This window comes from Syngnathoides biaculeatus, chromosome 17 (genome assembly GCF_019802595.1).
Source record: "Syngnathoides biaculeatus isolate LvHL_M chromosome 17, ASM1980259v1, whole genome shotgun sequence".
NCBI classification, from domain to species: Eukaryota; Metazoa; Chordata; class Actinopteri; order Syngnathiformes; family Syngnathidae; genus Syngnathoides; species Syngnathoides biaculeatus.
Window position 1 is genome coordinate 5,923,478 of NC_084656.1, and position 25,274 is coordinate 5,948,751.

General features: G+C 41.1%; 1 protein-coding gene across 7 annotated transcripts in view; it reads right to left on the minus strand.

Moving 5' to 3' along the window:
- The window catches only part of cacna1bb (calcium channel, voltage-dependent, N type, alpha 1B subunit, b), a 188,491-nt gene that overhangs the window by 67,591 nt on the left and 95,626 nt on the right, over window positions 1–25,274 (minus strand). For 4 of the 7 annotated variants that reach the window (XM_061847561.1, XM_061847560.1, XM_061847559.1 and 1 more), the window contains 8 exons: window positions 14,417–14,520; window positions 12,900–13,015; window positions 12,732–12,821; window positions 7,295–7,384; window positions 5,199–5,420; window positions 4,989–5,101; window positions 4,743–4,855; window positions 4,111–4,242 (listed from right to left, as the gene is read on the minus strand). In XM_061847561.1, the coding sequence (XP_061703545.1) occupies window positions 4,111–4,242; window positions 4,743–4,855; window positions 4,989–5,101; window positions 5,199–5,420; window positions 7,295–7,384; window positions 12,732–12,821; window positions 12,900–13,015; window positions 14,417–14,520 (980 nt within the window). Of the gene's footprint in view, window positions 1–4,110; window positions 4,243–4,742; window positions 4,856–4,988; window positions 5,102–5,198; window positions 5,421–7,294; window positions 7,385–12,731; window positions 12,822–12,899; window positions 13,016–14,416; window positions 14,521–14,711; window positions 14,814–14,865; window positions 15,018–25,274 lie in introns of those variants that run through there. The other 3 variants (XM_061847564.1, XM_061847563.1, XM_061847565.1) reach the window with 3 other exon arrangements.

The window sequence follows — 25,274 nt, forward strand, 5'->3', positions numbered from 1 at the left end:
CTGCGCGGACGTCAGTCTCATCTCACACTTGCCCATCACAAGAGAGTAATGCAGTGCTAATGATGGCATAAACTGATACAAGGCTCGGTCCCATGGCAACAGTCTGCTGTTTTCAAGGCAGCCAGAAGTGGTGACTGTCAGTCCAAGGAGAACTGAATACAAGTGAAAGGTTGCTTTACACATATTGTAGCTGTGAATACTATACTAAGCAAGAACAAGCAGTAAGCGGCAACATATACAGTATTGGCCGAAGTATTGTCCCCTTTTTAAATTCTTAGTTTCTTTGCATAGTCTCCCCAAATTGATGTTGAAGATCATCAAACAAATGTAAATGTAATTCATGTGAACTTAAAATGTTTTTTTAAATGCTGATTTTGTTTATTATGGAAAAAAAATAACTTACCTGGATCTGTGTGAAAAAGTAATAGTCTCCTAAACCTAATAACTGGTTGACCGATCCTCAGCAGCAACAACTGAAATCAAGCGATTTCTAGAACTAGCAATGAGTCATTAACATCCCTGTGGAGGTATTACGGCCAACTCTTTGTTGCTTAATTGTTTGAATTCAGCAGAAGCGAAATACAACATGAATGGACATTTTAAAGTTATGAAACTGCATTCCAGTGGGATTCAAGTCTGGACTTTGACTAGGCCACTAAAAAACCTTTATTTTGTTTTTTCAGGCATTCAGAAGTTGACTTCCTGGGGTGTTTTGGATCATTATCCAGCTCCAGAATCTCAGTGCTACTGAGCTTGAGGTCACAAACTCACAGCTGAACATTATCCTTCATGATTTTCTAATCAAGAGCTGAATTCATGGTTCCATCAATCACAGCAAATTGTTCAGATCCTGGAGGAGCAAAACGGCCCAGGACTATCAAACTAACACAACCAATTTTAACTGTTGGTACGATGCTCTTTTTCTGGAATGCTGCGCTACATTTATACCACATATAACAGGAAACACACTTTTGGAAAAGCTCAACTTTCATCTTATCACTCCAAATAATTTTTTTCCCAAAATATTGGGAATCATTCAGATGTTTTTTATTTGCCAACGGTGAGCCTTTATGTGCTTTTCAGTCACCTAGTGGTTTTCCCCTTTGAACTCTACTATGGATGCCATTTTTGCCAAGTCTCTTCCTCACTGCTGTCATGAACACTGACCTTAACTAAGGCAAGGGTGTCCCGTAGTACTATAGAAGTTGTCCAGAGTTCCTTTGTAGCATCCTGGATGAGTCAATGGTCCTCTCCCGGAGCAAGCTTAGTAGGCTGGACACTTCTGGGAAGGTTAACCCCTGATCCATGTTTCCTCCATGTAACGATAATGGCTCTCCCTATGGTTCGCTGGAATCCCAAACATTAGAGATGGCTTTTGTAACCCTTCCAGAGTGACAAATGTCAAATACTTTATTTCTCGACAGTTCTGGAATTTCTTTGGATCATGTCATTCTATGGCATATATTTTTTTAGCACTTTTGTCTGACTTGAGTTTGTCAGGAGACATTTTGTTTGAGTGATTTCTTGATTGAACAGGTTAGGAAGTAATCAGGCTTGGGTGTGATCAGTGAAATTTCATCAATAGCTTAAAAACAGCATTTTAAGTTTACTGGGGTTACATTTGTCTAATATTTCTATCTGTTTGATGATTTTAACACTTAAAGTGAGGAAATTATGCAAAAATATAATTTGAGAAGGGGGGTTAGGGTTAGGTTATGTTTTACACCAAACTGTACACACGCTAGTGAGTGACCACTTGGAAATAATGTTGGCAATGCTGTATGAATATCAGATTTTGTAATATGTATCTTTGAGTCTACCATCCAACTACAAATGTAGATCTTTATATCTAAGGGCTGTTTATAATGAAAATCTCTTTTCCATTTCCCCATCAAAATTAGGTTCATAAAGCATACCTTTTAAAGTTTTCTTCCACACAGGGTTGGAGACATGGTACCCATGAACCATGAAATTAACATGGAATGTATATCCATCTTTCTCAAGGCAGAGGGCCACTACTCTTTCCTGATTGTAGTGTTGTTTTCTAGTTACAGTACATAGCTTAAAAATACATTATGCATCATGTAGCTTCTCTAAAAGGTCAATCCAAATGTACAAAGAAGTATTTGTCTGCCACTGATGATAACCACGCATGAAAATAAAAACAAATCAAGAGGTTCTAGACAAGAAGGAAATTGATCCGGTAAAGGCCTGCTATGCATACTGAAAAGGTCTACGCTGCCGTATGAGCTAAATAAGTGAGATTTGATCGGAAAAGAATTCTTTCCTTTTTATAGCATACCTAGTCCTTTATATTCACGTGACAAAACAGAATTGTGAAACTGTGACTAGAGGGTTATCTTGAAGACCATTTTAAATTACTCTGTTACACAACCTCACTTAGATTGGTGTTGATCTTTTGAAGTGGATAAATGTCACGAACTACAAATTACACTGAAAGGTAGGAACTGCTGTTTTGTTTCGTTTTTTTAAGTGTAATTGAGGATTTTCTTGGATATAGCCAACCAGACTTCCCTTATCAATTTCAATGCTTCAAACCTCAAGTGATAGTTCAGTTATTTTCATCCGTATATTACTCTAAGTATGAACCTGGCATGTACAAAGAAAATGGAAAAACACCAGTAGAGAAACCAACATGTTCCTTTGGGACTCAGAGTCACGAATGTTGGTTTGAAAACAAGTCAAAACATAGCTCTAACGTCACTGACGATTGTGACAGGTACTTCAAAGAAAAGAAAGTAAGAAAATACCAATTAACACTCCTCATCTGTGCGTCGAAATACAACATTAGTTAGATGGTCACAGTCTAATGAAAGTACATACATAAATTGTGTAATTCCAATATATAATGTTCATGTATTAATTGTGTCAATATCTTATCTTATTGAGGTTCTACATCGGTGTTTTAATGTAGTGGTACTGAGACCTTTTTCCACTATTTTGATCTTCTCATGTAGCTGCAAGATGCATCTAAACACCCATCCATTTTCTACACCACATATTAGGATTGCGGGTAAATTGAATGCTACCCCAGCTGAGTCTGAGCAAGAAGGGGGCTACACCATGGATTGGTTGCCAGCCAATCACAGAGGTCATGTAGACAAACCTTCACACCTAGGGACAATTTAGTCTTTCACTTAACTAAACAACCAGCCCCAAGGTCACCTTCAACAGGCTACGGATCATCCGCAATCCTCATGAGGATATCTGGTATTGAAAATGGATGAATGGATGGATGGATGGATGGATAATGAACCTAACATGCATGTACCCAAAGAAAACCCACACATGCAAGGGGAAAGCAAACACCACAAAAAAAAGATGGAGCCAGGGTTAGAATGGCAAACCTCTTAACTCTGAGGCAGTTGCTGTTGCTGTGGTCAAGACAATATCAGTTGTTGTGTGACTGGTATTTGGTGGGCTTGTTTGGATTCTGAATTATTGCCATAGAGTGTAGAATCTGGGATCTAGATTTCATCTTTTATTTGAGCAACGACACTATGTGTACAGTAAATTCATTGTTTCTAATTGAACCGATAAACCACTCATCTTTGTTGCAATAGCGTCAACTATGTACAGTTTTCCATATCTGTTTAAAAAATATAAAAGTAGAGTAGCATGTGAGTTGAGTTATTCAGGACTGAATGCCAGCTGGATTATGAAGTTTTCCCACCATTAGAAAGCATGGGACCCTCGCAGAGATTGATATCAAAGAGCCACAGTCACTGCTGTTACTTGGCCAGCTTCCTGCTGCGCCAACATGTCTTTCACCAGCGCCACATAGGGCCACTGGTGGCACACAAGAAAAAGGGCCTGGTGGGGAAATTGATTGTGGAGAATAAGAGCTGTTGGACACATGTGACAGTGTTGTGGGTTGGGGGCAGCGAGGAGGGGGGGCTGTTTTTGTGCATAGAGGAAAGAAGAACTTAATTGGAAATCAAGAGGAGCCAAGCATTTTCTGTCTGTGTCAGTGTGTGTCTGTGCGCATGTGCGCGCGCGCATGCGTGTACGTACGTGTTTTAAATCAAGAACTGGATGGAAATGAAAAGAAAGGCTGCATGAGTGGGACAGGTTAAAGACATTACTCACTGTCCTCCAAAGAGCTGCATGCCCAGCAGAGCGAAGACAACGATGAACAGGAAGAGGAGGAAAAGCAAACTGATGATTGACTTCATGGAATTAAGTAGGGAAACCACAAGGTTCCTCAGGGAGTTCCAGTACCTTAGAATTTATAGAACAAGGACAATAAAAGTAAAAAAAAAATAAAATAAAAATATTTTGGCTGAACAACATATCATAACAGATTAATTGACCAAAAGTGGATGAACAAAGGGTTACGATCGTATGAGTCATCTGCTGAATGTGTTGGCCTATTCTAAACATAACAAACTGCTAGGTTTTTACTGGGTCAAAAACCACAACAGACCATTTCATGAGTCTCAACCCACAAAACATGTATTAGACAAGACATCAAAACACAAATTAAATGCAGATGGAGACATAACCATCAAATTACATCACCAATCAGTACACAGTTTTCAGGTTTATACAGTATCATTTTGGATCACCGTATTTGTAATCTTTACTTTGCTTTGGTTGGAAGTATCTAATTGTACCACAGTCACTCTTAATGCAGATTAGATCAACTGTAACACATTGAATAAGAGTACTGAGAGTGTGATGACATTCGTGTAATGCTATCTTTACAGAGAGAAACTCACTTAGTGACTTTGAAGATCCTTAGCAGTCTTAGGGCTCTCAGCACACTTATACCAAATGATGCTCCGGGTTTGATCATATCCCAGATAACCTCAAAAATACTTCCCACAATCACCTAAATGTTAAAGAAGAGGGAAATGGTTCACTCTTTTGTAATTTCACCCAGCAGATCATTATCGAATAATGCTCTCTCTCTTATGACCTTATCAACATCCTGTTCTGGCGTTAGAAAAACAGCATCAATTTACCCCAAAATCAAAGCAGTTAAAGGACGAGTGGAAATAGTTCCTTGGTCCAAGGCCATACATCTTCAAGGTCATCTCCGTGAGAAACAAACCCAGGAATACAAATTCAGCTGTGTCTGTTACAAACATGGGTAATATAGCAAATAAAAGTAGCTAATGAGGCTGATAAAGGTACAAGCTTTCATTTTGAGGCCCACCATACGTGTGACTTACATAGAGCCGTTGTAAGCCACTCGGGTTGATCATAGTGGACTATAGCCACACACAGAGTGTTCAGACCCACCAGACACAGAACGATCCAATAGAAGCTCTGCGCTTTTACCATCCGCCGGATGAAGAAACGGATCCTCTTTTCCTTACGACGAAAGTAAGAAGAGCTGTCCATCTTAGTGCTGCTTTTCACACTGGCCCGACCAAAAGGAGAACCGGGAGGAGCTAAACACAATGGCATGCAAGGGTTAAAAGAATATTTCCACTTTTGTAATCTAGCTAAGTGACATGAGCTGTAAAAGCTACCAGAAGTAAATTGTTTATTCCCCACAGTATAGTTTCTTCTAACTACGTCGGCAAGTGGTTTTTATTTTTTTCTGCTTAAATAAAAAGCAAAGCACTGTGTTCAGCAGCCATCCATCTTATTTGTTGTTCTTCTGTTATAATTTTTGAGAGTGGTTTGTAAGAACATGTGAGTCGAATGCAAGATGAAAATGAATATATATATACAGTATATAAAACATTTCCACACTACAACCAGCAGGTTGAGAGTATGATATTTTGCTCTGAACACATCGGGTCAAACACTACTGATATACAGGTTAGGGGGCACAAATAACGAATCCACACTAGGTGCGCGAACGGCATCCTATGACACTGCACAAATCAGTGTCACCAATCTATAACTATTGTCAGTAATAAGGAATTTTCTGATTTTGTCTATGCCGCTGTTTACGATTGTCTTGTCTCCTCTGGCACAACCTACTAAGGAAAAAGTACCGGTGCTGTGGGAGTGTGCTTGACATTTCTCATTTTTTCATACTGTGCTTGGGGGGGAGTTATGTGACGCAATCAAGAAAATACAATTATATGCTCTCTGCTGAGTTTAATATTGACCAAAGATTATATTTGATCATCATGGTTAAGGAAATTGTCCTGGGAACAGAAAAATTAACACCCCACCACCACCCCCACCCCGTCAACTGCAAAAAAACAAAAAACAAAGGAGTTTTCCTTGTTTGTCATTTATGTGGTCAATGATCCATCATCATTTTTATATAAACGCACCTCAGTGATCAGCATACCTCTCATCATATGGGTGGTGAGGATGATTATGATTTGCTATTTCTGAATAAATATAATATTTGACTTTAAACAGGGCTCAGCTGGTAAAACGTTAGCCTTACAGTTCTGAGGTCCCCTGTGTGGAGTTTGCATGTTCTCCCCGTGCCTGCGTGGGTTTCCTCCGGGCCCTTTGGTTTCCTCCCACATTCCAAAAACATGCAACATTAATTGGACATTCTAAATTGCCCCAAGGTGTGATTGTGAGTGGGGCTGTTTGTCTCTATGTGCCCTGCGATTGGCTGGCAACCAGTTCAGGGTGTACGCCGCCTCCTGCCCGTTGACAGCTGGGATAGGCTCCAGCACTCCCCGTGACCCTCATGAGGATAAGCGGCATAGAAAATGGATGGATGGATGATTTTGGCAGCCACCAGTTTTAAAAGATGCAAATTGTAGCTTTGCAGAACAAGTGTGGAAATTTAGACCATGGTTTGATGAGAGACTAAGTTGTAATATTCACCCTGCAGCACTATCCTCATACACTCAAAGCAAGCTGATCATGAAATGTGGTTGTCTTTCGGAAAGAATTTAAAAGTGATAGTTTATTTAAATTATGATGGTTTAGCCCATCTTCAACCCACAGATAAACGACATGTTCTATATGTTTGTTCCGGTGAAGTTAATTAATTTCCAAATTCAAATTCAAAATGCTGCAGGTCATACTCCTAAAACGGGTTTTAATCAAACAGTCTAATTAGAAAAGTTAATTATACTTCTTTTCCCTAATGGTGATTCAAGGTCTGTATGGTGATGAAGGGCTTTATTTAATGCTCACAGGATTAGCAGCACGATAGCTAACAATGTTTTATAGTTTTGATGTGATGTCCCACCTTAACCCTAATAAATATAGATCTGAGTCAGGCAGCATGGGTACATTTGTTGTCAGTGAAAGGCTTTTAAGATGACTTTTATTGTAAAGGTCAGCTATGTGAGGAGACAGCATGTGAAGTTCAGAGGTGATCTGATGTCAAGCTTACCAACAGAGGAGATGTCAACAAATGGATCATCCCCTTCCTCAGCACTGATCAGGTCATTTTTACCCTTCTTGTTTTTACTTCGTTTCAGGACTAAAGAGCAACACAGACCAACATGAGAAGAAAAAATATTAGAATTTGTGTATTTTTGTTATTCACAAGCAATATTGTGTAGGATTGTGTGCGTGTGTGCGTGTGTGCGCGTGTGTGCATGCGTGCATGTGTGTGTGTGTGCGTGAGCGACTATCCCTGTGTGAATTGAAAGTGAAGTATGTCTTATGACCATATTTAGTCATGACTCCATAATTTCCTCATATCCTCAGTGGAGTTTTGTTCTGTAGCCAGATGTGCCCTTGATCGCTTCTCTGCACGGAAGCTAACCTTGATGAACTGCATACTGGACACTTTGTAATAATCCATTGCCAGCTAGAACCAGTTGAGACAGAAACCCTTTGTCTAAGTGGAAAGCCCCAATCGCACGCCACAGGTTTGATACCACTCATAGTCCGCCCTTCTGACAAGATAAAGGATGTGTACTTTCTCTGTATCTTGGCACTTCTGATCTGCTCTCTACAGCCATTGTCTGTAACTCATAAGTGACCGGAATATTCTGCAAGTAAATTCTTCGAAGAAACGGTTCATCATCTCCAGCCTTTATTTGGATAACCAACATTCTCACAACCCGAAATTAAACAAACACACGGAGGAAAAAAGCGTCCTCCAACAAATGCTAATTTGAAGAGTTACTTAATGGGCAACTTTGATTAGAAGTCATCAGTCTTGTTTTAATTTTCTGCCTTCCTGCTACTCTTACAAAGGAAATACAGTCCGCCTGATATGGATTTTAACTGACACGTGAGATTTAACAAGTCCATAATAAAAGATGTTCCAAAAAAATGTGTTTGCCACTGTTTCCAAATGATTGATTTCAAACAACTCCAGAAGGTGGGAAGTATCTGAATAAAAATGTTATACAGTAATAAAAATGTTGCAGTTGGGAGGGAAGAAAGTACAAATTTTATGCCCATATAAGAATTTGATTTTGATTTGAAACCAATGTAATTTAATGAATTTAAAGGAAAATTTGTTTCAACAAGCCATTGAAATTGAGTTTTTAATTCCTACAGATACAGACCATTGATCATTTATTTAGATAGCACCTTTCAGACTTAAAAATAAAAAAAGGGTATTAATAAACAATAAAAGCACAACAGCTGCAGAGGCCCAGCTCTTGTGCAGCCCCATGCTCCAGGCACACAAAGGACTCTGCCCCAGAGGTGGAACCGCACTCAAAACACCCTCCAGAGCTAACCCCATTTAAAATACAACTAATGGATAAAATATATACAAGGACTAAAATAAACACACTATACTAACACTTGAGTAAGTTTATAAATAAGACAGCAATACAATCCACCCACTCATTTTTCAAAATGCTCTCTGCTGAGTTTGATATTGACCAAAGATTTGGTCATCATGGTGAAAGAAAATTGTCCTGGGAACAGAAAATGACCCCCCCCCCTCCAAAAAAACTAAACAAAACAAAAACCAAAGGAGTTTTCCTTGCTTGTCGTTTATGTGGTTCAGTTGAGATTTTAGACAACTGGCCTTTGTTCTCAAGGACTCCCAGCTTGATGAGTGTGGACAGCATTCACTCCAACAGGGTAAGGCACCATCATCCTTTCTTGAAACAAATTACTGTTTGAGCTTTCCATGGCAGTACACGCTAGAGCTAGCCAAGACACAGGTGATTAGTAACCCTGTTAAAATGGGTGTGGAATCAGATCTCAGATCAATCTCAGATTCAGGAGAACAGTGTGGTTTTCGTCCTTGCCATGGAACAGTGGACCAGCTCTACACCCTCGGGTGCATGAGAGTTCGCATAACCAGTTCTTATGAGTCTTATGAAGTTGGAGAAGGCATAAAACCGTGTCTCTTGGAGAGTCCTGTGGATGGGGTTTCAGGAGTATGGGTACCACACCCCCAGATATGGGCTGTGTGGTCCCGTATAACCGGTGTCAGAGTTTGGTCAGGATCGCTGGCAGTAAGTCAATTACAGTATGTTTCTAGTGAGGGTTGGACTCTGCCAAGGCTGCCCTTTGTCATCGATTCTGTTCATTATGTGCAAGATGGACAGAATTTTGGTGGGATCAGTATCTTTGCTTTTGCAGATGATCTGGTTCTGATGGCTGTGTCAAGCTGCAATCTTCAGCTTTCACTGGAATGGTTTGCAGCTGAGTGAAGAGGCTTAGGTGAAAATCAGCACTTTTAAATTTGAGACCATGGTCCTCAGTTTGAAAAGGGGTGGTTTAGATAAGGGGGTGTCACTCATTGCCATCTGTGGGCCTGTGAAGCCCTTTGAGACTGTTTTGTGATAAAAGGCTGTATAAATAACTATGACTTTACTTGACACACCCGGTGCAGCACAGATGAGTCTGCCAAATTGACAAACATGCACAAGCATTTTTGCAATTTACATGAAAATCAAGATGTGTCACTTTTTATACTCAAACATAGCTGTGTTGTCTATGAAAATAGAGCACAGAAAATTTTGCCAAGGATGAAAAAATGGACATTTGTGACCTGGATATACAATTATTCCATTGGAACAACTGGTTTTAGTCAAAATGGCAAAGCAAAGGCATCACAGTTTTGTTTCCTTAATGGACATAAAACCCAGAACTCCAGGTAAGAGGAAAAGTTCAATCAGAGGATTTCTGAGAAATGTCAAACTTGTGTCAATATTTTCTGTACATTAAACATCCGTCCATTTTCAACACTGCTCATCCTATTCAGGCTCGCGGGGTACTGTAGCCTATCCCATCTGACATTAGGTGAAAGGCAGATTACACTATGAACTGCTGGCCAGTCGGTCGTAGGCTACATATAGACACACACAACCATTCCCACTCACAATCACACAAGTTAAACGACTGCACGACTACAAAATCACTGAGATGAAACATCTTAAGGTGATTTCTAACCACATTCTTTTTATCACCAATGTGATGAATTATATAGTCTCTGTTGCAGTGAAATAACAAAAAGACTCCATAAAGCCAGTCTTTAATATTGGCAGACCTAACCAGAAATTCTTGTGTAAGTGCAAGTAATTAAATACCATGTACTCAACACGTATATGCTACTCATGCACCGTGATATAAAAATGGGTTGAGTTTCTTCACAAAATGGCAAAAAATAATTTGAACTGAGATATATTTCTTCAGCTCTTAAGTGCTGAATAACCAATAAATAATGTAAAAAAAATATATCGGCCAGAAAGTAAATGCAAAATGTTTCAAACACTATTGAAGGAGTTTTATAGAAGGATCCACCCATATGAAACTATAATATAGGGTTATTTCCTCATTTCTCTTCATTCAAGGATTAGGAATATGGAAGGTCAATTGCTGAATAATTGCCGTTTTTACTCCTCAGTACTCATGATTGTCATTCAAATTCTGAATAACAACATCCAAGAGAATTTTCTACAGTGAGGGACTCAGACACCTTAATCCTCTAAGTAAAAGGGAAATAAGGAGACACTGTGCTTTCATTTGCAACCTGGTATATGTGCACTTTTTATTACAGGCACACTTTGCACATACTTAAAGACTAATATCAGGTTTGGTCTTCTTTTTTTAAATAAGAAAGTCTCAAACAGTAATACTTGTTAGAAAACGTGTATTGTGTGCATTCCTCTCATTGCATTTCCATATTTTCTCCAAGTCATCCGTTTTCCTCCAACATCCCAAAAACTTTTCATCCATCCTTTTGTGTTTCCTCATCAGTGTTGAACTTGAACTGGAGTCTATTGCGGCAGGCTTTGGGTGAGCAGTATGGTAAGCCATAGACTGCCTGGAAAACATTTGCAGGGCGCCCATGAACCATTCACACACACATCGGACAATGGACTCGTTATTTAAAAAGATATGAATCCAAAATGAATGGGACTAATTATTTAATAGATATGAACCTATCATGCATGTTTTGGGGATGTGTGAGGAAGATGGATTACCTGCAGAAACACATGCAAGCACAGTGAGAACATCCATCCATCCATTTTCTGAGCCGTTTCTGAAACCCGTTATCCTCACAAGGCTCACAGGAGTGCTGGAGCCAATCCCAGCTATCAAAGGTTGCCAGCCAATCACAGAGCACATTCAGACAAACAACAGTCGCAGTCACAATCACACCTAAGGACAATTTAGAGTCTCCAAGTAATGCATGTTGTGGGGATGTGGAAGGATACCGGAGTGCTCGGCAAGTCCATGATGCCAGTGTCCCCTAGGATAGGCTCCAAAAGCTGACCCTAATCACGACAAGCAATGGATGGATAACTGCACTTACATGTTATTGGACAACTTATTTTACACTGGCCTACCATTAACATGGTTTGGGTTTATTATTACTGTTCCTCGTACGTTTTTGCACAGTGTCTACGTACGGTGTTAGGGCATATTATATACTATTTCCATGAATTAAATCTCTTCTATATTTGACGGACTGGCTCACTCAAACCGCAGCGAACTGAAATAAGGAAATTGGAAGTCATTATCCTTGAGACATTATGCTGCTCTCATTATCGTGTAATGAGGAGCCCTATTGAATACAGCACAAAACCTTCCAGGCTGTTTTTAGTTCACTCTGACAACTTTCCTTGCCCATGTCTTTAGAACCTGCTTTTGGATGCATGAAAACTAGTTCTTTGTGTGAAACATACAAATGCAGCTGGAAATACAGTAGAACCATTTCAAAATTAGTCTTAGTAATATATTTCTGAGCCGACTGCACAGGTTTCACCTTGTAAACATTAGTTAGGGGTGGCAAAAATACACCTAAGGCCTTTTTGTGAGCCTTTGGAAAATCCCTCATGAAGGGGTTCTTGGTATTCAAGAGACACCAGTAGAGAGTAGTTCCTCTGGTTATCTGAGCAAGAAGTATGAACTCAATTACACGTTTGCATTGCACAATAAGTCAAAAAATGCAGGTCATGTGTTTTGGCAAGTTAAGGAAGAAGTTATGTTTCCTATATATTGTAATGTAGTTCAAGACTGTTCTAGCATAAATAAGAACAGTACATTCTATTCGTACTTGGAAAAAATAATGTGTAATTAATGGTAAATTGGCCCTTGTCGCTGTCAATTTGACTTTAATGACATTGCTGCTTTTGAAAAGTTTTTCGACAATGTAAATCTAGTGCAGTTACTTCTGTCGAGTCATCATATTTTCTTCATTTGTTTGTAATTTATATACTTATTTCTTTTTCTTGCTTTTATTATCAAATAGAGAAATCAATCAATCATCCCAGTTAGCGTCAACGTTCCAGAGACTTGAGCTGCTGGTGTGAATGCAAAACAAAATGGTCCACTTCTTTCCCCCCAAAATAAAATGTTCTCTGTAATTTTGGTGTGAAAGTATTTTGTAATGTCGCTGTCACCTGGCAGATTTTGTTTCCTCTTGTACCACGCACCATCCAGCGGTGACTTCTCCTCTGCAATCTCATCTTCCTCTTCCAGCAACACTTCCTCTGCACAAGGAACAAAAGTGACATTTTCCCTGATTAGGGTGATTTAATAAATAGCACAGGTTGAGGGTCGGTGCCAACCAGCTTTGCAGATCCATTCTAGGTATCCGGTGAGCTCTCTTTCAATTTGTTGCTGCCGCCGAAGCTTCAGGAACTCTTGTCTCTTCTCCACACGTTCTCTCTCTTTAGCAAACTCTCTGTGGAAATGACATGCAATTGTTACAGAGTAAACAAATTTTACACTTGACTTGTTTCTTTTTTTGTTGAGTTTCTAATCCTGTTTTCCTGTTCATGTTAGCCTGCTTTTATCCTGCAACCAATTCAAAACGGACATCAAGCTGCACAAGTCAGATAACAATTCATAAAAATTATATCATTATCTGCACAGTAAACAGCACAAAGTCACATGTAATTAAAACGGATCCCAGTTTTATGGGTGTAGTGGTATTATTTTGAGTTCTTGTATTTATCTGTTGTACTAAAGTGACTTCCTTCAGTTCGGGGGTAAAACCACCAAGGATTCATCACGGAGACTGACTTGCTTTCTCTTTGATATTATCCGGTCTGGCATTTCTTATCAATAATTCCATACTTCACCTTGCAATGTGACATCCAACGATTCTGTGAGATTGCTGTTATCGCACAAGATTGAGGGATAGCAAGTGCAGCCGGATTTTAGTGAAGACCTTGTGTTTTACCTCGCATTCAACCATGTCATCTTTAGTACTGCATTTTCACAACTTGACATCTTTGTGTGGAGAAATTCAGTCATGTGAAGCAAACCAAGAGGTTGAAATGCATTATACCAATCAACCAATCATGGTAGAAGCATGGAGTCACAAGCTTTTCTGGAAATATCATAAAGCTCTCTCAGCAGGGTTTTTGGGACATTCAGAGGATTGATTATTCAAAATTTTGCTTCCATTCAAATTTTGCAAGGGTAATGGTTAGAAGTCACAATTTCTTGACTGTAGTGAGATCTAGGAACAGATGATTAAAGTCCCAAATTGAATGTTGAACTTCTAGCCTGAGCTTTTATATGGGATGCATGTTTTCTTTATTATCGGATTAGTTGGACATAAGAGCATCCTAAATGGGGGAAAAGGTAATGATGATTCTAATAGTAATTTCAATTTGCTGGATTGGTGGAGCCCAAGTGACATTTTGCCCAAATCCTTGGCGGAGCCCTTGGTTGTTCCTCTGTGTACATGACAATAAATCTTCATCATACAGTACATGATATACCAGTAGTAATATGGCATCAAGGCTACTAAAAAAGCAACTGTTTTTCATTGGTAACAACTTATTAAAATTGAGAGCCAAAACCCAAATGTACATTAGGACTTGTAGAGAAGAGGTAAAACTGATGAGACAAACCCTAGTCTAGGCAGACAGAAATGAAAGGGGAGGGGGAGCATGTTATTTTTTTTTTTTATTTGTTTTGATTCTGCAGCACACAGTGACCCGAATCTTCCAATCAGGTATTTTAAAGACTTGAAAGTCACAAATGTTTTAAAAGCTTATCTGTTTTTGTTTGATTTGTCAAAGTCATTAGCAGATTACCATTTCTGTTGCTTCCATGCTCTAAAGTCACTTACCCTGACAGGACACCAAGCACCAAGTTAAGCATGAAGAAAGAGCCAATGATAATGAGAGGTATGAAGTAGAGCCAATTCCATGTGTTTCCTGCTACATCGTTGGTCTGCACACACAACACACATGAGGATATTTAGGAATTTTAAGAGTTTGAAATTAGTAATAACTGAGAGCACAAAGTAATTCAAACACGAACTGTATTCATTCATTAAACATACATCATATAGACACAATGAAACATACTGAGATTTTACTGAGATATCTTTGAAGATTTAAATGTTCCATATTATACCAAACCTATTTTTCCAGTGTTTCCGATGCAATATTAGCTCAATGGTGCCTCAATAAAAATCAAAATCAGAATTAAAATTGTATTGGTGAGTAATTTATGTTTTTCTGCAGAGAGGCCTGAAATCAGGTAATTTAAGGTCCATGATCTTATCTACGTGACCTGTGAAGCTCTTCACCTTCCCTTTTCATTGCCAAACCAGTGTTGTAGACATAAACCCATTTGCTGTCACAAGTTGGTCCTCTAAACGGAGGCAACCTGTCATGATCCTGCCGCTCCAGCACGAGCTGTGCAGGTGCCCGCGCGGGTGCGCTGATTGGGAGGTGCACACCTGCGCCTCATGCAGCCTGATTATGCTGTGGATTTATATGACCGCGATGAGAACTGGCCAGCGCCAGTTCGTTGATCTTCATGTCCCGTTCGTGTGCTCCGGTATCCCTGATCGAACCTGTGTGTACCAACCTTCGCCCGTTCTCCGACCACCCTTGTAAGCCTGACTCCTTTGATACTTCTGCCTGCGTTGATTGTTCCCCTGTGTACCGACTCCTGCCTGTCCGCTCACCTGCTCTCTTCGGCCGACGTCCCAACTACCGCTGCTGCACCGGACTGCCTGCTCGATCCCCTACCCCTGCATATAATAAACGTGTCTCCTTGAACTACCTTGCATCTTCCGAGTCCTGCATTTGGGTCCTACTCTCGTTCCGATGGGACGTGACACAACCAACCAGAGGAAAGGAGGCCAAAGGTCTTAGCTAATTAGATAAAGCAGATACAAAAAGAAATACAGAAGTAGGTTGTCAGAGGGCCTTTTTTGGACACTTAAATGTTTTTTTTTTCTTGTTTTTAAATTGTCATATTTATACTAAGTTACTGACTCTCTGGAGGTATAAATGGTCAAAATGTGGAACTTTTAAGCAATAGAAACGCTTTATTTAGTCTGCCGCACAGCGAGCGACGTGGCATAAATATGTCTATATAGCTCAGTGTCTGTCTTCCTGGGCCCTGGTCAAGTTCACCAAAATCGTGTTAGACCAGTGATCTATCAAGCGATAGTCTGAGCAGGCATAAGATTTGAACCACTTTCTGCCACCAACTGTCACTCAGCCAGGCACCTCTTCAAGGACACTCCAGCCCTGCACCGGAGCATCTAGCTTTGTTTGGCCTAATTGGTAAAGCCCTCTTTTTACTCCCGCATGCAGCAACCAAACTCATGTCATTGCAGCAATACCACACGTAGTTTGGCTTTAAACTCAAGTGCAACTTTAATGTGTGTATTTGTAAATGTTCTGCAGTTCTTCTCCAAGTCCGATGTTGTCGCTACGGCTAGTATTGGCTAGCACATAACAGGTTGGAGTTTCTTCAGCACTTTTTGGTCAGTTCCATTAACCAATTTTTACTTTCCTTTCCTTAACAGGGAACAAAGTGACAACAGTGGTGACCGTGTAACAGTGTCTGCTGGAACAAATGGACCTAAATAACCAGATGATACTCTTACGCTTTATGATATTCTGCAAAATCAAACAAGAAGGCGGTGCCATAGGTATTAAGAGGTGCAGGGAGGAACGGTGAATACATCATTACAGTATGTGACTAAAACACACCAATCACAAGCGATGATCTCCACAGTTTTCTCTGGGCAGTGTTTTTTTTTTTTTTTTTTTTTAAACATGACTGTCAAACTATGCAGAGGTGCTGTGCAGGGCAATGTGTAGGTCACGTGATTCACTGCGAGCGTTGTCAACCACGTGAGCACGTGTATATACAGACCATTAAGTGACAAATATGTGCAATGCACCTTGCAACCCCCCCCCCCCAAAAAAAAAAAAAAAATCAGGATTTGCCAGTAATTGGGGCCTGACACAGAAAAATAGAGCCACAAATGTTCACACTGATTACCACACATAGAAAACCTAAAGCTAGTTTACTGAAGGGGAAAGGTTATATGCTGAACTTGCTACCAGCCAATCACAGGGCACAGAGAGACAGACGACCATTTGCACCCACAATCAAACCAATGGGCAATTTAGAGTCTCCATTTAATACATGGTTTTGGGAAGTGGAGGAAACCGGAATGTTCGGAGAAAACCCACCCAGGGACGGGGAGACCATGCAAAATACACACATGTGGGCTGGAATTTGAACCATGGCCCTCACAACTATGCGGCAGACTTTCTGACCAGTTGCCCCACCGTGCTTCCCCCACTCCTCCAAAATCATTAATTCATCTTTTTAGCGCCAGAAATCAAAGCGGTTTTCAGCTTACTCTGCAGTTTTTGGTTCTATAATTGTACATTTCACTTTAGTCATATTTTATTTTCTTTCCATGATGGAATCTCAGTAAATAGAAAAAAAAGATACATTTGTAAGAGAAAGGGAAGGGAGAAGAACAGACATCAGTTCAACTCAATAATGTATGTATTTTCTCGACACTACACGTAGGGTGTGAGCTGGCATTCTGTTGCTAAAAGCCTCTGGCATCAACTTCTGGGGTTCTGTCTGTAACTGGAGTGCAACACATCGCTGTGCGTGCCTTTGGTTGAGTGTGTATGTATGCATGTGTCTATCCATTTTTTTCTTTTAAACACTCTTTGTAAACCCTTTTAACCTCTGTCATTCTGCATCTTGTTTAATTAATGTATTTTGCTTAAATATCAGAATACTTCCTATTCTAGGTGAAAATATTTCATGTTTTTCTGGCTGTGTAGAGCATGTACAACACTAACAATGTTTCCTATTCTCCACACCAATCAAAACTCTAGAGGACAAAATCAATACCGTGTTTTTTTATGAGCGATAAACTAAGACAAAGAGTGGGAGAAAAACAAAGGGAAAATGTAGCATCTGTGTGATTTAAAGGTATCTGAGCTCGTGAGCTGAGTCTCCTTTTAAGTGCAGGGCCTGTGATGCAGTCATCCACAATGTGCTCCCAACAGAGAGGCACATACAAGGCATTTGGCAAAGGAGCCCAGTGGCGATACTCATTTCGTTCATTAAAAAACTGCTGATGCCCTATGTTGCCTCAAGCAAGGTACATCAAATGACCCCATACATTGTTTAAGCACAGCACGAGGATAGAAGTAAGCATATCCTGGAGATGTTTTGTTAACACGAAAACAACCCTGTGCCAACAACACTGAGCAATTCATCGCTCAGGTCAATTCTAAAGTCTCGACACCGATTCCCAGACAGCTATAGAAACGACTTTCAAAGTTCTACGACTGGTCTATAAATCACTAAATGGGTTAGGTCCTGAATACAGTGAAGAAATGCTCTTGGTATATAAACCCAATGGGGCTCTGAGATCTGCAGACCAATATCAAAGAGCGGAGCACAGAGTCCAAACTAAACATGATGAAGGAGCATTTCGCTGTTAAGCTGCACAAAAAATGAAATAGTTCCCAAAAGATCTAAAGTCATCCTCAAGGGTAAACATTTTTTAAATCCAGGTTACAAAGTGAAATTCAGATGAATAATATTTTCAAGCATCTTTATTAAAAAGTATTTCTTATACTGTACATTCTTTTAGTCACTTAAAAAAAATCTGCATTTTTTTCAAATGTCTTTGTTTTACAAATATTAATCATGAAAGTAGATGAAGTTTCCTTGTATAAAAGGCATATTGTAAGTAAATGTGCCTTACCTTGCCTCAGGTGTTAATTTTGACCAGTAGTATTCAGGATCCATCGCCTACCTTGGCTGCCAATGCTCAAATTGAGAGCCCTGATGTAAAGCTTTGAAAGCAGATGTCAATGCCTCTGAGGTAAGTACAGTGTATTACGTCTGTGGATTATGCAAGGATTGCATCACTGTTGACAGTAATCCTACCTGTGTGGGATACGACAATTCTGTCATCCACCCACAGGGCCTTGGTGGTTTTTAAACAACTTGGTGACCTAAACCCCAGCGTTTGCACATTCCCACCTCGGAGTCCCCAGCCTATGCTTTCTCATGGGAAGGTGTGCCGAAGGAATTGAGGTGGTCTTCAAAGTATTCTCCCCACTGACTCACAGTGTCCCAAGTTGAGGTCGGCAGTCCTCACTATACACAGAGTTGATGGTGCACACATTCCCCCACAGGAGACCCCAGATGGTGGAGCAGAATTTCAAACTCATTTGGAAGTTTTTCTCCATGGACTCACCAAACTCCTGCCATGTCTAAGTTTTTGTTTCACTATGACCACCAAAGCTGCATTCTGTTTGGCCAGCCTGTACCCATCAGCTGCCTCAGAAGTCCCACAGGCTGAAAATTCTATGTGCTTCTTCAGCTTGACGGCATCCTTCACAACTGGTGTACACCAGTTGGTTCAGGAATTTCCATTACGGCAGGCACAGACTACCTTACACCCACAGTTCTGGTCGGCAGCCTCTGTAATGGAGGCGTGCAACATGGGCCACTTGGATTCACTGTCCGCCGCCTCTCCTGAGAGTGGGGAACGTTTTGCCAGAGGTGGGACTTAAAACTCCTTCTGGCGGGATTCTGTCAGAGAATACGTTTGGCCCTGCCACATCAGACTGGCATTTTCCCCACAAGGTGCTGATCAGTTGAAAGCTCCACCACTCTCTTCACCCCAGTGTCTAAAACATGCGGCCACAAGAAACAAACAATATTCGGGACTGGTACCACCACCCAAAGGTGGAGGGAAGCTACGCTCTTGTCCACCAGGGTGAAAACTAGCATACAGGTGCTGAACCAAGTGGCAGTAAGTATACCCACACCTGTTCGGCACCTCTTATGGGCAACTCCAGAGTGGAAGACAGTCCAACCTTTCTCAAAAGAACTGGTACCAGAGACCAAGCAGGGTGTGGATGCAAGCCTGATTATAGCTAGTCAGAATCTCTCAACCTCAGGCTCTTTCCATGTAAGAGAGTTTGCATTCCACTTCCCTCAAGCCAGTTTCTGTAGCTGTGGATTTGCAAAGGTCAAATATAAATGGTTAAATGTAGTGTGTTTGGTTTTTAATTTAGTTCTTATCTTTCTACACCATACATTTGTTTTGTTATTGTAAAAGCAGTCTATATTTTTTGGTCTCGTGCATTGCCTGCCATCACAACAAACTCCCATTGTGACTGCAGCTGTTCTGGAGCCTATCCCAACAAACAGGAAGAGAGAGATGGTAGACCCAACAGTAATCACCAGCCACTTGCAGTTGAGCTACAATAGTTCACCATTCATGCTCACATTCATTATTTCTATGGACATCTTAAAGTCTTCAATTCAGATTTAATGCATGCATTTTGATAATGGGAGGAAGCCATGGTACCTGGAGAAGAGGTATTTAGTAGTAGTAGGATATAAATGAGAATAAAAATAAATGCAAATAAATAAAAATAAATACATATGTAAAACAGAGAGCATAAAAAAGTATTGCTCAAGATATTGAAATCAGTGCACAAGCACAGCTAGTGGAAAGATAAGCATTCAGGATGGTAATGGCTCTTGGGATTAAAAAAAAAAAACCTTCCTGACTCTGCTAGTCCTTGCTTTTGCAGATCTGTACCGCCTTGCAGATGGCAGAGGTTCAAACAGTTGATGACAGGGGTGTGTAGTGTCCTTAACAATGTTCTGACATTTGCTAAAGCACAATGAGGTATAAATGTCTGCCATGAAGGGGAGAGGGCAGCCAACAATCTTCTGCCCTTTTTGATTGTCTTCTGAAACTTTGCTCTATCTCAGCGCAGTTCCCACACCAAACAGATACACTATATGTCAGCAGGCTCTTGATAGATGAGCGATAGAGCCTCACCCGGAACCTTGCATCTGGGTTATTCTTCCTGAAGACTCACAGTGATGTTGTCTGTACAGGAGAAGTCCTCAGAAGTTGGGACTCCTAGGAACCTGAATGTGCGGCCTCTCTCCACACGCTCGCCTTTGATGAAGAGTAGAGCAAGTTCACTTCTGTTCCTCCTGAAGTCCAGAATGGTCTCCCAAGTTTTTATAGTGTTCAGTGCCAGATTGCTGTCTGTGCACCAGGTCTCTGTAGGGTACCTCGTCTCCTTCTAAGATCAGACCGACCACAGTTTTGTCCTCAGTGAATTTGATGATGATCTTATTTGTGACGAATTGGTGTAAGGACAGTACAGAAGTGGGCTTAGCATGCAGCCCTGTGGTGAGGGCTCATACACTCAATGTATGGGTGGAGGAAAGGTGGGACCTCATTCTCACAGTCTGGGGTCTGTTGGTCAAGAAGTCCTGACCCAGGTGTATGTGAGAGGAAGGAGGGCCAAGACATCCAGTTTAGTCATCAGAATGTCTGGAATAATTGTACTAAAGGCCAAGATGCAATCTACAAAGAGCGTGCTGGCGTAGCGCTGCGGCTGTTCCCTCTGATTCAACACAGCATGCAAAGCTATGCTGATGGTATCCTCTGTCAATCAATTGGCCTGGTATGGAAACTGGTAGAGTCGAAGTTGGGGGGGGGGGGGGGTTATGTACTTTAGAACAAGCCTCTTGAAGGACTTCATTATGACAAGTGTCGGTGCAACAGGGCGATAGTCATTGAGGCTAGTTAAGTATTTCTTTTGGGGATGGGAATGATTGTTGTAGATTTCAAACAAGTGTGAATAATTGAACTTGAAGATCTTGCAGAAGACACTGGATCGCTGGTGGGCACATGCTCTCAGGACCTTGCCTTCGTCCAGGCCAGCAGCCTTCCTAGGGTTCACACCCAGGAGCACATGCCTCACATCGTGCTCCTGTACAGTAAGTGGAGAGTTACTGGAGCCTGGTGGAGGGGAGGAGAGACCTGGAGCAACTGAATGTCGCCGAGATGATCCAAAGTGAGCAAAGAAGCTGTTGTGCTCCTCTGCCAATGACACGCTTGTGTTTCCTGTTGTTGCATCACAGGCTCTGAAGTTTGTGAGGCTTTGTATAACCTGCGACACCTCCCATGGTCTGTTCCTTGCAAGATAGGACTCTATCCTCCTCTTGTACTCTTTTTTTGGCATTTTTTGATCCCTTTTCTTCAGTTCAGCCCGAGCTCTGCTCTAAAGAGCTCTGTCACCTGATCTGAAGGCAGTATTGCCCTGAGGAGTGAACGGACCAGGCTGGTCATCGAGGGTTTCAGATTTGGTAAAACCCTGAAGCTTTTCCTCAAAAACACAGTTTCCATACAGAACCTGATGTAGTTCAACACAGGCCATGTGTGTCTGTCCAAGTCCTGATGTTCAAATTGGTCCCAGTCTGTTTGTTGAAAGCAGGTCCTGCAGTTCAGTGAGTGCAGACTCTGGGCATGTTGTTAGTCTTTGTGGTGGGCCTGGATCTGTGAATAAGGGAGATGTATACAGGATGAGCAGCAGGGAGATGCGGTATAACTCAACAATGTGGGAGAAGGGTATGGTTTTGTAGCCGTGCTTAATGTTGGAGTGCACATGATCTAAAGTGTTTTGACCCCTTGTTGGATATTTAACATGCTAGTGGAACTTAGGGAGTACCGTCCTCAAATTGGTGTTGTTAAATAATAATGTGTAATAATGTCTATAATGCAAATGCCTTCCTGGTGGGCCCGCTAAAGTCCATTTATAATGTTCAGCATTAGAGAGAGCGCAGCTTTAACATTATCATTTGGTGGGAAATAAACAGCCGTGATGATGGCTACAGTTAGCTCCCTCAGGACGTGAGATGGCTTGCATAAAACAGACATGTAATCACGCTGTTATTGTTGTTGAGTCACTCGAGGCGCCTGAGGATGGTCCTCAGAGGCACTAGACTTGCATGTGGGAGGCTTCGTAGTCCTCAGAAGAAAAGAAGAAGATGTAGTAGAAGATGACGAGAGAATGTCAGGAGCAAAGCATGACAGGGTGATAGAAATGGAGGTAGAGGGGGCGTTGTGACCAGCCTGTGCCACCATCGCTAACGGAGGAAAACCTGAGCAGAAACGTAAACAAAGCCTTGAAATCCCTTTGAATATCGGGTCCGGCCGGAGCAGGTGCTGTACAATCCCTGTTGGCACACGTACAGGTGATCGAAGCAAAGTATCAGGGAAAAGGGCGGCTCCTACGGTGTGAGTCAGAGTAAAGTGATCAGCTTCGTAAGGCTCCCTAGGAGGAGACCCCCTTGCAGGACACCACGGGAAGGTACCTGGTCTTTGTCCCGTCATGCTGTTGTTGCACCAGTCGTCATGCACGTACACACAGAACCCCTCACTTCTGCTTTTGACAGTGTTTCCAGTTCAATCCCAGCAATGCAGGATGTGGCCTTCTAACTGCACACTTGCAGCGGGAATGTTCAGATGAAACCAGGTCTCCGTTATGATGATGACACGGCAGTCGCAAGCACAGCGATTATCCGCAAGTTGTAATTACAGCTCATCCATTTTGTTGGCGATGGATCTGGCATTGGTGAAGGACAGGATTGGATTAGGTGGTCTGTGTGGATAGTTCTTTAGCGTAGGCAGGCGGCCAGACCGACGCCACCACTTCTGCTTCCTCTCCCTCCTCTGCCTACGCCGTTTTGCTGGCCCTAAGACAATCCAAAGCGAGCCCGGTTGTCTCACTAGCTTGTCTGGAATGTCGTGTTCGCGGTGAAAGTTGCTCGAAGCTGCTATGTTGTGTTTGTATCCAAAGTCAAAAAGTTCCTGGTGAGTATAGCAGTGTAGCCCCGAGGCGTACGTAAGCAAAGTCCCCCCAAAAAATGAAAAAAATACAAATGGAAGCACTGATAAGGAAAGCAATAAGATGCTGCGTCCTTCTGTACCGCCATCTTGGAGGACTATGACTTTCCACGTGTGATCTTATGTTATGTTGCTATACTGTTTCCATATAAACAGCTTCATACACTATACTGTAGATGTCCAGCATATTATAATTCAACTTTATATAAATGTATATAATATTTCTCACTTTGCACACATTGTACAAATGTTACTGGATCAAAAATATACTATATTATTTACCACATAACGTTTTCGTGCCAAGAAAGAGTCCCACAGATGCATTATTTGCCTTGAGTATGCTAGTAGAAAAGTACAGAGGTGAGAAGGAGCTACATTGTGTATTTGTGGATCTAGAGAAAGTATGACAGAGTACCAAGAGAGGAACTGTGGTACTGCATGCGGAAGTCTGGTGTGGCGGAGAAATATGTTAAAATAGTACTGGACATGTATGAGAGCAGCAGAACAGTGGTGAGGTGTGCCGTAGGCATAACAGAAGAATTTAAGGTGAAGGTGGGATTGCATCAGGGATCAGCTCTGAGCCCTATTCTGTCTGCTGTGGTAATGGTTAGGCTGACAGATGAGGTTAGACTGGAATCCCCTTGGACCATGATGTTCGCGGATGATATTGTGATCTGCAGTGAAAGCAGGGTGCAGGTGGAGGAACAATTGGAAAGATGAAGGCATGCGCTTGAAAGGAGAGGAATGATGATTAGCTGAAGTAAAACAGAATATATGTGCATGAATGAGAGGGGTGGTGAGAAGAGATAGCGAGGGTGGATGAAATACATGGGGTCAAAAATCCAGAGCAATGCTGATTGTGGTAAGAAAGTGAAGAAATGGCTCCAAGCGGGTTGGAACAGCTGGTGGAAGGTGTCTTATGTGTTATGTGACAGAAGAGTCTGCGAGGATGAAGGGCAAAGTTTATAAAACAGTGGTTACCGGCCATGATGTACGGATTAGAGACGGTGGGACTGAAGAGACAAGAGACGGAAGTAGAACTGGAGGTGGCAGAAATGAAGATGTTGAGGTTCTCTCCAGAAGTGATCAGGTGGGATAAGATTAGAAATGAACACATTAGAGGGACAGCCAAAGTTGGATGTTCTGGATACAAGTTCAAGAGAGCAGACTTCGATGGTTTGGACATGTCCAGAGGTGGGAGAGGGAGTATATTGGCAGAAGGGTGCTGAGGATGGAGCTAACAGGCAAAAGAGCTAGAGGAAGACCAAAAAAAAAGGTTGATGGATGTTGCGAGGGAAGACATGAGGACAGTGGGAGTTAGAGAGGAAGATGAAGTTACATGGAAAAAATGACCTGCTGTGGCGACCTCTGACGGGACAAGCCGAAAGGAAAAGAAGATTTTCAGGTTTTTTTCATGCTTGGACTCAAATTTATTGCAACTTCTCCTAAAGCTACTGCTATATTTGTTTTTACTTTTTTGGCTGTTCCTATGTGATAAATACAATCGCATAGGTGGTTGTGTATTTCAATAGTACAATTTTCATTATACATAGATGCCCCAGTTATTTTTTTATTTCTATGGTACTTAGAATATACTACATATAGTTAGCTTTTTACCTCATTGTGTTATTACTTTATATGGACCAGTTAGTTTAGGATACCCAATACAGTATATTCAATAATATACTATACTACAATCAAATAGCATTCTATATCACTGCTATTATATAAGTCACAGCTGTATTTAGAAATAGGGGTCGGACCTGATAATTTATTTACTTCTTCCTACTCCTTTTGAATACATACATTGTACATTCCTTGTTTAATGTTGCTTTGTTTGTTCTTTTACATCAACAATCTTGTTGATTTGTTTTGTTTTTGTACATGATCAATAAGGATGTTAATTTTAAATGTAAAATGTATATCTGTGAATCTTTAATCTAATTTTCCTTAGAGTTCAATA